General features: G+C 35.0%; 3 protein-coding genes across 3 annotated transcripts; 1 reads left to right on the plus strand and 2 right to left on the minus strand.

The window, feature by feature from the left end:
* Positions 1 to 1,055: 1,055 nt before the first annotated feature.
* Positions 1,056 to 4,034, minus strand: LOC109187995 (serine/threonine-protein kinase CDL1-like). Its single transcript, XM_019338446.1, has 7 exons — positions 3,925 to 4,034; positions 3,272 to 3,882; positions 3,146 to 3,179; positions 2,953 to 3,115; positions 2,618 to 2,807; positions 2,105 to 2,484; positions 1,056 to 1,803 (listed from the first exon to the last, which is right to left on the minus strand). Exons 2-7 carry the CDS (start codon positions 3,390 to 3,392, stop codon positions 1,192 to 1,194), a joined length of 1,500 nt encoding a protein of 499 aa, XP_019193991.1. The 5' UTR covers positions 3,393 to 3,882; positions 3,925 to 4,034; the 3' UTR covers positions 1,056 to 1,191.
* A 734-nt stretch (positions 4,035 to 4,768) lies between these two features.
* LOC109187999 (F-box protein At2g02240-like) lies at positions 4,769 to 6,623 on the minus strand. Its single transcript, XM_019338453.1, has 3 exons — positions 6,231 to 6,623; positions 5,818 to 5,936; positions 4,769 to 5,472 (listed from the first exon to the last, which is right to left on the minus strand). The coding sequence occupies exons 1-3, from the start codon at positions 6,519 to 6,521 to the stop codon at positions 4,995 to 4,997; spliced, it is 888 nt and encodes a 295-aa protein (XP_019193998.1). The 5' UTR covers positions 6,522 to 6,623; the 3' UTR covers positions 4,769 to 4,994.
* Positions 6,624 to 10,975: 4,352 nt separating this feature from the next.
* LOC109188000 lies at positions 10,976 to 13,758 on the plus strand. Its single transcript, XM_019338454.1, has 5 exons — positions 10,976 to 11,404; positions 11,523 to 11,573; positions 12,457 to 12,590; positions 13,199 to 13,299; positions 13,400 to 13,758. The coding sequence occupies exons 1-5, from the start codon at positions 10,982 to 10,984 to the stop codon at positions 13,543 to 13,545; spliced, it is 855 nt and encodes a 284-aa protein (XP_019193999.1). The 5' UTR covers positions 10,976 to 10,981; the 3' UTR covers positions 13,546 to 13,758.
* Positions 13,759 to 14,101: the final 343 nt, after the last annotated feature.

The following is a 14,101-nucleotide window of genomic DNA, read 5'->3' on the forward strand; positions in this document are numbered from 1 at the left end:
TTTTGAAATGAATGACAAAAATGAGAAGGTTTTTAAAAATAGATAATTTTTTTTAAAAAACGTTACTTATTTGAGATATTTGTTTTTTGTCATCAAAGTAAGTAATAAATAAGTTTCTTAAAATTTTTAAAAATATTTTCTTTTTATAATTAGTCAACATGAAACTCAAGTGTCATTTAATACCCAAAATTGTTCTAGACTATAGTGATTTTTCTCAATTTCATCCTAAACAACTTTGGTGACCTAATATAGTCCCAGACTTTTGTGTTTTGCTTAATTTAGTCCTTCGTTTGTTATTCCGTCAAATTGGTGTTAAATAAAGGGACAATTCAATAATATCAATATTGACCTCTCTTTACTTTCAACCTCCGAAGTGAGAAATCTTTTTTTCTTACACGAATTACACCCAGAGTTACTCTCAGACCTGCGAATCAAATTTTATATTCGCAGCTTTAGAAGTGATTCTGGGAGTAATTCGTAAAAAAAAAAAAAAAAGGATTTCGCACTTCACATGTCTATGAATAAAGATATGCCAATATTAAAATTACTGAATTGTCTATTTATTTAACAACAAATAGACGGAATAACAAATGTGGGACTAAATTGAGCAAAAACACAAAAGTCTGGGACGAAATTGAGTAAAAACACAAAAATCTGGGACTACATTAAGTCACCAAAGTCGTTTAGGACAAAATTGAGAAAAACCACTATAGTCGAAGACGATTTTGGGTATTAACTCTTTACATTTTCTTTGTAAGTTAATCAGTTCCAGAAGAACGCGAAATGTAGGACTTGCTAGTAAAAGTACTTATTTGATCAAAATAACATACTTAAAAATTTAACTGCACTTTTTTAAAATTTTAGACGTCTAATTAATTTATGGTATAAAGTTTAGAGTTTATTTGACCCGTTTTTAAAATTTAAGCCCCATTGTCACACATTTAGATTAGAGTACATGATAATTTTGGAATTCAATATAATTGCATCTAATTTAAGATTTTGCCGGAGAATTGAAGAAATTGCAGTTAATTTTTCAGTTGTAAATTCCTATTTATAAATAAATGTTTTAACGAATTGAATCAAAATGGATGTATGTATAGCCTCGATGCCTTGATGGCCACCAAAAATTAAAGAAGAAAATGAATATTTTGGACGTTAAGATTTCTCTTCATCACTGAATGCTAAGGATCATTACTTTAAACTGTTTTCCAGCCGTAAATTGGATTTGGGACTTTCACCATCATGTGATTCCGAAATGCTGTTGGATCTCATATGTACGCTGTAACAAAAACTCAGCTTGTCGCTGTCTCCATCGGAAGAATCATCGGCATCGTCTTTATTTCTCGAGGGTTCTTCTTGCTCCTCCTCTTCTTCTTCTTCTTCGTATTCTTCTTCTTCTTCGTATTCTTCACCTTCATCGTCATCGGTGTATTCAGAGTAATCTGAACCGTTTCCGTCTTCTTCGGCATCTGATCTTTCGTCGTCGTATCTTCCGCTGCCGCGGTCGCGATCGCGGTCGCTTTCGCCGTCACTGTCGTCCGAGGAGGACTCTCCGCGAGTTTTCTTTGCTGGTGGAGGTTCGGGGTCCGGAATAGACGAGGCGAGCGGTTCGTTTGTCTCCACTGCGAGGAAACTGAGAGCGGCGATGACATCATCGAACAAGGGGCGAACCGATGATTCTTCTTGCAGACACATGGCCGTAACGCCGACTGCTTGGTTTAAACTTCTCATCGGATATGCCTTCTTCAGTTGTGGATCTACAATTTCCGGGAACCGCTTTGGATCCCTGAAAATGGGTTGTGCCTGGCAAAGCCACAATCACTTCATGTCAGAAAAATACAAGTTAAAATTGCCACAAAATTCACTATTTGGCCAGCTCCAACAACTCAATTGGTTATTAGTGGTAAATTGAGTCGTAAATTATGGATAAAACACACACAATCGAACCCTTACAACTGTATTGTGACATCAGGCACGTGTCCTCCCACAACTATTGAGTTACTCTAATTTTAAATATGAACTTGGGAATAAGGAAATTTTGTGTTTTATAAACAAAAAAATTTACTATTTGTAACAAAAAGTTGCACCGTATGTCCTAACTTACCCACTCGACTAAGCTTTGCTCTTCTGTTGGTTTTTCAGGGTCCATAGCTCGACGGCCTGATAAAAGCTCAAGCATAACAACTCCAAAACTATAGACATCTGACTTCAACGTGAGTTCACCCGTCTGTTCATATTCCGGTGCATAATACCCGGTTTTTGGTGCCAAAAGTGAGTTGTTTCCTCCACCCTCGAGCTTAGCAAGACCATAATCAGAAAGCTTAGGACTCAAATTTTCGTCCAATAAAATGCTTGAGGATTTCAAATCGCGATATATGATGGGAGGCTTGGGCTTTTCATGCAAATATTCAAGCCCTTGGGCCACACCTGAAGCTATCTTCATTCTGGTCAGCCAAGCTAATGGCTCTTTATCCTCTGGAAGGTCTGCACTTGTTACAGAAATAGGCCATTGTTTCAGAGCACAGAATCATCATATCAATAACTCGATGGATTAATATTTGAGAGAATCATGATATATATATATGATGAATGTTGTAGACTTTTTCGAAGTACCTACCAAAAAGATTGTCTTGAAGACTATGATTGGGAGTGTATTCATACACCAGAAGTCTTTGTTCTCCATCAGCGCAATAGCCAACAAGATTTAGCAGATTAGGGTGGTGAAGCTGGGTCAACTTCAGGACCTCCATAGAGAACTGCTTGCTGTCATGTCCTCCTGTCCTGTCTAGTCGCTTCACAGCCACAACCTATGCACATAAGACCCAACAAAAATTGGTAATCACAAAATAAGCTTTCTTAATTTGGCCTCTGAAACCAAATTAAAGCATGTGCTCCGTCTTAACTAAAAGCCTAAGATGCTCACAGAAAACTAGTGAGCAGAAGATGGATTACCTGGCCATCTGGAAGTGTTCCCTTAAACACTTTTCCAAATCCACTTTCGCCTATTAGGCTTTCCTGTTTGAAGTGCTTTGTTGCAGTGGCAAGCTCTCGGAAATTGAAGGTTCTGAGGTTGGAATCTCCGCCGCCCTCAGTAGCTTCAGCCTTGTTGTCTGCGGCGGCGGCCGGGGCCGGTTGTTTGGCCGCCGCGGCGTCACCCGGTGGCGCTGCCGCACTAGCCTCTGCCATATATACATACAATCCGAATTAATCATTACCTCACATTTATCCTTAACAACAACATAATTGCAGGCGAAAATTCAAAAATTAGTACCCTGCTTGGGAGCGCCGTCGTCCGCGGTATCGAGCTCTCTCGGCTGAGCGACGGGGAGCTGCTCCCGCTGCTCCTTGTCGGCTACGTTTTGATTATTTTGAAAACATGGGAAGCAGCTCATTTCTCGATCCTGTGCTGCGGTTTTTAATTCCTGCAAGTGAAGATCAGACGCCGATCAGCTAGAAAAAAAGTGAAAAACTCTCAATATTATCATCTCAATTCTCACGGCATCATCAAATTCAACACCTATATTATGAAGACGATCAGATCAGATCACGCAAACTCAAATACGCAAATGCAGCTAGCGTTAAACAATGTTGTTGTATGACGTCAATGATTAATTGCGTACAGGCGGCCGGATAAGGAATTAGACGGCGATGGCGGGGAGAGGGAAGAAGGGTCCTCCGGGAAGAAGATCGAAGGACCCTTTGGGAGAGGAGGGAGAGAGGACCGGAGAAGGATGACAAATCATTTGGGAAAGAAGAAAATATGGAAGAGAAAAATGCCATTTTTTTTGGGTGGAGAATGGAGATGAGATTTCGCATGGAACGTATGGATACTCACTCTCAATTCTCATAATGCCCACATAAACTTGCCACCTCTCAATTCACCTCCTTCATTATTAACCCTTTATTATGTACAATTTGTGTCACCTCCTTCATTATTAACCCTTTATTATGTACAATTTGTGTTACTTCAAGTTTAGAATTTCCTTCTTCTTGTCATAATTTATGCTTATATTCTAATATACTCTCCTGTCTCATTTTATCTGTATACTTATTATTCATCAGTCAAATTAACTCTTTAATTTCTTCTTTAGTATCTTTTACTTATTTTAAATTTATATTTTTGTATTTAATATGATGAAAAATTGAATTAAAAATAACTTCAATGTGTATATATATATATAGAAAGAATTGATGTGCATTTTTGCTAGTAATATAATAATATAATTTTTAATTTCGAATAAATTCTTAGGTTCTAGAGCCATATTTATGAAATTTAACCTGACTAATTCTAAAAATTGTCATAGTATGATAATAAGTAAAATGATATTACATTTTATCTGTTGTTTATGACTTGGGATAATCTCTATCAAGTTGGCCGAATAGTTAGCATGATAACAATAAAGTTCCAAGTTTGAATTCTTGTGAGAGTTATTTATTGGTCGTCTTAGTTTAATACGGATTATTAGTTTACTTCTTTGGAGTTCTTTGTGACCTAGGGTCACAAATAATTTAAGGGTGATTTACCATTTTGTGGTCCTTTGCTAGCTAGAATTACATAATTTGAGACTGATTTATTTATGTTACGGTCCTTTACTAGCTAAGATTATAGATCTTTATCAACTAGTTCATAAAGAATCAATTAATTGTAACTCTTTGATTTTAGCTTCTTGAGATCATGGAATTGGAATCCCTTGATTATTTTTTTCCAATCATTTCTTGATTTGGTTGGGAACCCTTTGGTTATATTAGCTCCCCAAGAACATTAATGTACAATGAAACAAAAAGATGAATCTGATTGCAATAAGATCATAGTTCAAATCATACGGGGGGAGAAGTGTAAGCTTCAGAATAGAAGTCTCAAAATCCTCCTCTCCCACCATCTCTATGCCCCTTCTTCCTATCTTACAATCACTACTGTTTTCTGAGATGGAATTGGTTCTCCAATCCATCTGGTCATCATCATCATCACAAAGAATGCATATATAAAACACTATTCATTTATCCTCCTTTGGCCTAACCTCAATCCCTTGAACAATCACGCCGCTCTTCCAATGGCTTTTGATCTGCATCAAACACATAGCTATCTCAGAATCCGGTCCATCCTTGACAAAAAACTCTCCCACCTCAACTTCCATCCATTTATCACTTCTCTCCTTGGAGTACCCAGCGTTCTCGCGCTGTCTCATTCTATGGGTGATGCGGTGATTGAATATCCCTATCCGCCTTTGTACAACCGCGTACCTCTCTTTCTGCTCTCTTTGGTGATCCAAATAAACAGTCCTCTTTTGCGCCTCGTGTCCATTGATCTCGATTGAGGCCTCCACCGGCTGGTATTCAAAACCATAGGTTCTCGGTTGCAGCGCGAACACAAGGTAAGCTGCATAGTTTGTGTTGGGAGACAGCATGCTGCTGTTTATCTTGCCACAAATTTCAAGCCAGCACACATCTAAAAGCTCAGCAGCTTCACAGAACCTAGTTAAGTCGAAGGAACAAAATTAAACCATCATTTCTCCATTTCTTTTCCACTGTTAATGACAGTGATGCTTTGAAACAAAATCAAGTTCATTTTATTTTATTTTCTTGTGCTTAAAAGGTAAAATTTTCTCGCCCTAGGCTTTCACGGTTGTGGAAGAGTAAATTGGTGATTCAGGTGTCCATTAGGTGGGTAACCAATGTCGGGTGCTCACATGCACACTGCTACTATTAGGACTCAATCAAGTGTCATCCTGACAATTCGTCACTCAAAAACCAACTAAATTGTTTGAGAATAAACGTCTAATTTTCCTAGAAAAAGCATATCATTTTTACTTGTAGTACCTGGATTCAGGAAGAGAAATCCATTGCCAGTATCTGGGTGTGTCACTCCACACAATCTTGAGGGACCTTGCAGCCAGCATATAACATTTCTTCCCACTCTTCTTCTCCAGTGAAAAACTCTGCTTAACCAGCCATAATCAGACACTAAGGGATAAATGTGATAAGAATTTAAAAGACCAAATTAAAACCAAAATAAAAATTAAAAAAATAATAATAATAATAATAGTACGATCAAAATGTGAAAAATAGTATCATGGTCATTGTGAGCAAAAGTGAACAAATAATAATAAAGTTTAAAAAAAAAAAAAATCTCATGTTTTATCAAAAAATTTCAACAAACATTTGAATTTTACTACTTGGATCAAATATTCAAGTCCCCTGTCTATCTACAATAACAAAAATCAAACATTTACCTTGGTGCCATCGTCAATAAGGATGGGGTTATCACAGAGACGGAAGTAGAGATCCTTTTTGGAGGCGGACGCGAGCAAATCGGCGGCGTCACCGGACCGGGAAATGATGTCGCGGTAATCGGCGGGCAGGAAGCGCTCCCAGACGGCGTCGAATTGGGCGGCGGAGTAGAAGGCGGAGGCCACCAGTGAGAGGCGGCAAGCGTCCTCGGGGCTCGTCAAGGACAGCGCGTTAGCGATGCAATCTTCCGGGAGCACTTCAAAGCTGATAACGCCGCCGGTCACCACCGCCATTACAGAATTGGATAGTGAGGTTTCCGTTGTATTGTCGGTAAGCTACTACGTTTCGCGTTCGGAGTTCCCCACGTATGGCTAAGTCCGAATATTGGACGTTTAACGCAGGACGTAGGATATTTATACCAGGTGGCGGTTAAAATGCATTGTTTTTTTTTTTTTTGTTTTTTTTTTTTTAAATATCAAATACACTTCTAAAGAATAGTGTAATTGAATTTTGTATTTAAAAATTTGAAAAAAAAAATCTAAATGAATAAAATAGTGCAATTAAATTGTAATATTATTTTTTGGAAACAAAATCGTAATATTAATATTACAGTTATGACTACTTTTAAATTTTATTTTGAGATCTGCACATAATTACGATAAACAAACTTACTTATGATATTCTCGAAATGATACAAAATTGACACCGATTTGGTAATTTATTTAAATTTTAAAAAGTTTTGATTCAAAATTAGTTGATGTGTCAAACTAAATTACCATCGTATTTTAAAAAAGAATTAATTTCACTTTTGGTCCCACAACATTTGATGTTCTATCACTTTTGGTGCACAACTTTAAATTTTTTTAATTTTGGTGCATAACTTTGTTATTTTTATTAATTTTGGTCCTTTTGGCCAAATTGACAACTAAATGTTGCTGGATTTTATATTGTTAGGGGTAAAATCGCCATCCCAAGGAAACATCTTCAATATCTAAACAAAATCACCGTAAAATCATATCTATAGGTGTTTGATGATGAGAATAATGGGGAAGATGGGCAGAAACCAGACAGATCTATGGGATTTATAGTTTCGACCATTGGAAAACTCTTCTTTTCCTCTTAATATGATTTTTCTTTTGTTTAAATATTGAAGATCTTTCCATGTGATGACGATTTTGCCCCTAAAATATAAAATCCGGAAATATTTTACCGTCAATTTGGCTGGAAGGACCAAAACTGATAAAAATAACAAAGTTAGGCACCAATATTGAAAAAATTTAAAGTTGTGCACCAAAAGTGATAAGAACTCAAAAGTCGTGGGACCAAAAGTGAAATTAATTATTTTAAAAAATTACATTTACACACACCGCTAGTATCATATAAGCAATAACTTGTGAGTAGGTAATATTTTTGTTGGATCGTGTGGAGGGGTACCCTTAAATCTCCGAAGACACTTTAGTGTTTTCTCACCGAAACTTGGTAAAATCAAAAACTCAGTCATAAACTCTAAATTCAATTGAAATTAGTTCTTACTTTCTGCTAAAGACTTGTTCTCACTTGATCATAGATATATATATATATATATATATATATATATATATATATATATATAGGGTCAGGTTCCTGTCAGAACAGGTCTTCCCGTGCTGTCAGTGCGGCATACACCATTAGGTATGCATAAATGCATCATATAGTGTTTGAAAATACAGCATTATGTGTGGTGTATTTTTTTTTTTTTTTGTGGTGCATTTTTTGACATTTCATTTTGGTATATTCTCGAACACTGTAAGGTGGATTTATGCATAACTAATAGTGTATGCCGCACTGACGGCACAGAAAGACATGTTCTCACATGAACCAAAACATATATATATATATATATATATATATATATATATATTTGTTTATTTATTACCTTCCGTTTAAAATGATGACACTAATATCATCAAACCATGGCATTAGTTTGTTTCCAAAAGGGTGTTATACTGGCTTTTGGAGTTTTGGGGAAAATCTAACGTGCGGGAGGGCTCACTGGAAAGTTCAACAGCCAATGGCTGCTTCCTATCTCTAAACTCTAGTGAATAGTGATCCTCCTTTTGTACTTTAATTTTCTTATTTAATAATTTAATTAATTAATTCGTCTCTAAGCAACACAAATTAGGTACTACGGACAAGATAGGTGGGGTTGTGGGGTCGCTTTGAGTCCAATGTTAGGTCTTCATTACAAATTTCATAATACATTTAATTGTATCGATAATTTTAACTTTTAAGACAAGTCTTAATAATAATTATCTCCGTATATTTATATTTGATATGAAGTTTACAATCTCCACTCTTTAAAACGCCATATTTTATATTAGCATAAAATATTGCGTCAATTAACAGTCTCAACAATATGTAAATGTATGTTATATATCATACTGTTTCAGTCATTGATATGTATTGTAAAACTTCATATTATGTGAAATCGATTAATTGATATGGTCCTGAAAACAACACATATTTGTAGATCTAACACACGTATTATATATTAGCCTAAATTTTCATTAATAACCAGCTCAGGACACATTAGATAATAGCTATGATGCGGAGTTTTTATTGTTGATAATCAATATTTTCATACATATAAGCAATCAGATATAAATAAATAAATAAAATCATGTCATATACCAATTAATTCAATTGTCAAATAATTACCTGAAGAATTAACTACTCCTTCCGTCTCATTTTATATGTATGGTTCAATTAACGAAGTTTGACTGAAGTGATTTTTAATTCAATTATTCATAATATCAAGTTTAGTATTAATATATATAATTTATATAGTTAGAAGTTACATTAAAAAATCCTAATACAGACACACAAAAAATTACTACAAAAAATAAATAACTAAATAAATAATTTTGATCAATAAATACTAAATAGAAAAGATAAAAAGGTAGAAATGTAGTAATTAATTTTTTCCATATTCAAAGAATCAATTATGTTTTCAAATTCAATGTACTAATTACATGTTTACATTTAATTCCACCACCTAATCCGAGAATTAAATATTTAATATGAAATATGGATTACTTCCCACAAAGGAAGCTTAGCCACGAAGGCTAAATTGCAGTATGGAGTAGGAAGTAAGTAGTAACATGCGTTTTCTCCTTTCTCTTTATGTTCTTCCTTTATTTTCTTCTTTTTGCTCTTTTGGATAATAAATAATAATAATACATAATAAAAGTCAACCTTTTTTGAGATTTGGTGGAACGTCTAACCGCAGTGAGTAAGAAAAGAAGGAAGCCTTACCTTACTCATTTGACCGGCCCCACTTTTTTTAAACGGAGATTGTTCGTACATGCGTCAGTTTTGCGATGGACACGTCAGCTTTTTCTTTTTCTTTAAAAACAAAAAACTTTTTTTTTTCTAATATCATATCTTCAATTTTAAAAAAGGAAAAACAAAATTAGTTAAACTATAACTTTTGTTATTGTCGTTATTTATGGTAAAAATGTCACAATCACTTATATTTTCTCACTATTTATAGATAGGTGACCAAAACAATATTTTGATTAAAATAAGAATAATTCATATGGTTAGAGCTTTGAAATAAATTTGATTTTTTTGTTTGTTTGAAATTATACAAAATTAATTTCTTCGTTACATTTTGACCAGGATTTAATAAATGTGTTACGCAAATGTGTTTAATTTAAGGATAAGGAAAATTATTGTTTCTGTTTTCTCTATTTGTTTAGTCATGCGTGTTTTTCTAATGTGTGTTTCTGTTTTTTTTTTTTTTAATCCAAATATGCATACTGACTAGTGATAATTAGTTTTAATGGTTTAAAACTTGGCCTTCATATGATTGAAGTTCTTTTAATCGATTATACGCAAACAATATTAGTTTAATCTAGTCATGTTTTATGTGAATTTTTTTCATTATTATTTTATTATAATTAGAGATTACATAACAAGTTTTCATCCATACATAGTGAGAAAGTAGTCATACCTACTTTTGTCATACTTTATTTAAAAATGTTTTTTTTTTCTTTTATCCAATGCGTTTGAAAACTTATAAGCTCAAGCAAAAACTCTTGAATTAAGCAACGCTTATACGCATAGGATTTAATGCTAAACTTTAATATGAATAACATTATCTTTAAATTAAACGATGCATTTAATAAGTAAAAATTACTTAATAATTAAGTCACAATATATTTTGAAAGTTTATGAAGCGTTTGTATCTGGATCGATATTCACATGATCGTTTGACGAAATCATTAAAGATTTCTTATTTAATTTGAGATCTCAATTTTGCATCAATTTGATGAATTTGAGGATATTGTTATCAATGACAAAAGATTTAGAACTAAATTGGTTTCTTTTTGGTGAAGTAACCAACTAAAGATGGAAAAGCAAAACTTGAATAATTTATCAACAATTATACCTTGAACTCGGGTCCACTTTGCAATGTCTAGCACTTAATATTCACAATTTGAGTTGTGAACATGTAATATGTAAATTGTGAACATTCAGTATTAAATTGTATATTTTTTTAACTCAAGTCCACTTTGCAAGGTGAATCGAGTCCACATAATAATTTGCCATAATTTATCACGTGGGATTTAAGTACAAGGGCCACAATTGTGGGCCTCGTAGCCCACTATTGGGTCCAAGTCCTTTGGGCCTGGGCGAAACACTTGTAGTTTTGTCTTGGCATAAATGTAATTAGCAAAAAGATATGGACAAAACCGTAATTTAAGTTTACATGAACAAAATGGCAGTAGGTCAAGAGAGTTTCAGCGTAGTCATGAGACTGATTGCCGGTTTGTCTTCTCCGGCGACCTACTCCGGTCGGGTATTCGCTTACCCAAACCACAGAACGGCGTCGTATTTCCGGAATCCATCTTCATCCTCCGCTTCCTTTTTCAGACTATATGATTCCTCCAAACCGTCACGCGTCTCCGTATCTGCTTCCACATCGAAATCTTCGCCGACGGTTGTTGGCGGAGACAGCGTCGAAACGTCGACGTATCAACAATCGGAGAACACCAGCGTTTCTCCAAAGTCGCAGGATGGTTCACTGAACACGCAAGTGGGAATTCCCACCATTTCTCGGAGCTTCATCTCTGCTCCCAAATTGAGCTTAAGCGACCAAGCTTTCTTCCTCTTTTCCTTCATCGCTCTCACAGTAGGTCTTCCCCTTTCTGCATGGCGATTGTATTATTTGTTCTGTCTATTCAATGATCGCATTTCAAATTTACTTTCTCTTTACTGGTTGAAATAATACTAACTACTATCAATTGCAGACTTCTGTGGCGTTTACGAGCCTGGTAATTGCAGCTGTACCAACGCTATTTGTAAGTTTCCTGTTCGGCATCCATTCTTCTAGTAATCTAGTTGGATACATGATTTGAAGGTTTATTAGGAAAGCAAAATGATGATTTTGTTGTTGTTGATACGCTCTTATGGAGTATTTTATGACTATCCATTCTCTGAATTTCACAAAATTGATGTTTTTGATTGTTTGGTTATCTACAAAATCTACAATCTACTTGGAAAGAAAGTTCAGATGTTAGATTTTATATGTATTTCAATTCAGTGCCCATTGCCATTGCCCTTGACGATGCAGGGCGAAGCCTTTTGTGGGGTTTGTAATTAGTGGATGGCTCAATAGTGTTGAAAGAGAAAATCTTAGAAGTTAGAGAATTATAGTTGTAATCATGGCTATAATCCTATAAGCTTTTCAAACTAATTTATTTGAGTGGGTGGATGCAAAGGAAGAGAAGTGAGTCAGTGACATGACCATTAAAAGGTCCAATACATGCAATTCTTTGAGCCTCTTATTTTTCTTCACCATTAATGAAACTATAACTGCCCTCGTATCAGAAGATAAGATTTTGGACCAAGGTAATGTTTTGATTTGGGCTTTATGAATCAACAAGAAGTTCGTTGTTCTTTGAACTACTTAAAACTTTTGAGAGTTTCGAGTTACATGAGTCCTGATTTCTTGGCATTGATAATTATTTCTAGTGTATAGATGCTTGGGGTTTGAAGTGTCAATTAGGTAAAAAAAAAGAAACCTTGAAAAGTAAGGTGCTTACTGCTGAAACATTTGTTTTCTGAGATTAGATGCAATTTCCTAATTTACACATTGTGCTCTTTCTTACAGACATAATTTACTTCAATGATTAGCTGAGAGGGTACATGATTTTAAACCTCTATTATCTCAATCTGCTGTAGGCGATGCGAAGAGCAGCAATTTCTCTTTCAAAGTTGGCTGACACTGCTCGTGAGGAGCTTCCTAGTACAATGGCTGCAATTAGGCTTTCTGGGATGGAGATCAGTGACCTTACTCTAGAATTGAGTGATCTAAGGTAAGGTCATACAAACCATGTTAGAAATTAGTTTACTCTTAATGCTTTTAGTGTACTCTAAAACTTCTCCTCTAAAGCCGAAAGACTTCAGTTATGCTGTATACTTTAAAATCTTTGAAATCAATAGTATGCTGGTCATAGTAGTGGACTTCCTGAACTTTCCATCTATGTGATTGTGAACTGGTTTATGTATTGTGAAATATTTAGCCCTTTGTCAAATTAGAATCGCAGTTAAAAATGGTTTCTTTGTGGGAAAGCATATAATTGACTAATAGTAGCCCCAATAAGTTGTGCAATGTATGTAATGGTGGGATGAATTTCTATCTATGTGCTTGTGAACTGGTTTATGTATTGTGAAATATTTAGCCCTTTGTCAAATCAGAATCACAGTTAAAAATGGTTTCTTTGTGGGAAAGCATATAATTGACTAATAGAAGCCCCTAATAAGTTGGGCAATGTATGTAACAATGTTGCTATAATGCTATGCATGAATTTCTATCTATTGTCAAGTATTCAATTTCCTTGTTCTTTTCAAGCTATTATGTATGGACTATGGAGTAATAAATAATTCTTCAGATAGTAATGCGGTTTATTGATTTGGAACTCAGCAAAGAGATTGCAGACGGTGTCAGCAAATCTGCTCAAGCTGTGCAAGCGGCAGAAGCTGGGGTGAGACAAATAGGTTCCCTTGCCCACCAGCGAACAATGAGTATGTGCACATCTTTTACAATATCATATAAATACTTCCTATTTTTAGAATGTACCATATCGGTTGATACCAATCTCATTTTGCTCTTTGAATTAATTAGCAATGATCGAGGAGAGAGCAAGCCTGCCAACCATATCTTTGCAGCCAGTTGTTGCTGGGGCAGCCAAGAAGACTTCTCACGCTGTTGGCCAAGCCACGAAAACATTACTGAATATGATCTCTCGGTCTTCGAACAGTGAAGATTGAAGGACCAGAATGATGACGGCTCAGGATTCAATAACACTGCCACTGCCCTGTTTTCTTCCATGCGGAAATCAAATTAAAGCGCACTGTAATAACTGGTAAATAGACATGCGTTAGATAAATGAATACCCAACCTTAACATAAATACATAAGGTTTTGTGTATTTAATTTGTTTTTTTATTATTTTTAAAAAAATGTTTATCTTCATTAGTCCAATGTGCAACTTCCATGGTTAATAAGGTGTCAACAAGGCTGCAGGGAAACATTTTTCAAGCAGAGTCCTCATAAACTATGCCCATTACCAAACTGAAAACTATTGTGGCCATAAAAAAGAGCTAATAAGTCCCTACATTAAGTAAATAGTGTAATTAAGTTTTTTTGTGACAAAAATTTAAAAAGAACACTCTGACAAAGAACCGGTCTTCCTAGCGGTCTTCCTAGCGATGAGTGTAAGTAAGCTTTTAATTGAAAAGTGTTGAATAAAACTAGCGGTAAATGGTTGAATATATAATTGGTCTTGTTTGGTAAAAAATTGGCCTATAGGCTAGTTTTGACCTAT

This window comes from Ipomoea nil, unplaced genomic scaffold (assembly GCF_001879475.1).
Source record: "Ipomoea nil cultivar Tokyo-kokei standard unplaced genomic scaffold, Asagao_1.1 scaffold1421, whole genome shotgun sequence".
In the NCBI taxonomy this organism is placed as follows: Eukaryota; Viridiplantae; Streptophyta; class Magnoliopsida; order Solanales; family Convolvulaceae; genus Ipomoea; species Ipomoea nil.

What these genes read in the sequence shown, in the direction of transcription:
- LOC109187999 (XM_019338453.1), bottom strand. Translation starts at nt 6,521, where the DNA reads ATGGCGGTGGTGACCGGCGGCGTTATCAGCTTTGAAGTGCTCCCGGAA. An exon ending in TTATTGACGATGGCACCAAG is followed by an intron (nt 5,937 to 6,230) that starts GTAAATGTTTGA and finishes CTGGTTAAGCAG; the next exon opens with AGTTTTTCACTGGAGAAGAA. An exon ending in ATTTCTCTTCCTGAATCCAG is followed by an intron (nt 5,473 to 5,817) that starts GTACTACAAGTA and finishes CGACTTAACTAG; the next exon opens with GTTCTGTGAAGCTGCTGAGC.
- LOC109187995 (XM_019338446.1), bottom strand. Translation starts at nt 3,392, where the DNA reads ATGAGCTGCTTCCCATGTTTTCAAAATAATCAAAACGTAGCCGACAAG. An exon ending in GAACACTTCCAGATGGCCAG is followed by an intron (nt 2,808 to 2,952) that starts GTAATCCATCTT and finishes TTATGTGCATAG; the next exon opens with GTTGTGGCTGTGAAGCGACT. An exon ending in TCTTCAAGACAATCTTTTTG is followed by an intron (nt 2,485 to 2,617) that starts GTAGGTACTTCG and finishes TAACAAGTGCAG; the next exon opens with ACCTTCCAGAGGATAAAGAG.
- LOC109188000 (XM_019338454.1), top strand. Translation starts at nt 10,982, where the DNA reads ATGAACAAAATGGCAGTAGGTCAAGAGAGTTTCAGCGTAGTCATGAGA. An exon ending in TTTCCTTCATCGCTCTCACA is followed by an intron (nt 11,405 to 11,522) that starts GTAGGTCTTCCC and finishes TATCAATTGCAG; the next exon opens with ACTTCTGTGGCGTTTACGAG. An exon ending in TGCCCACCAGCGAACAATGA is followed by an intron (nt 13,300 to 13,399) that starts GTATGTGCACAT and finishes TGAATTAATTAG; the next exon opens with CAATGATCGAGGAGAGAGCA.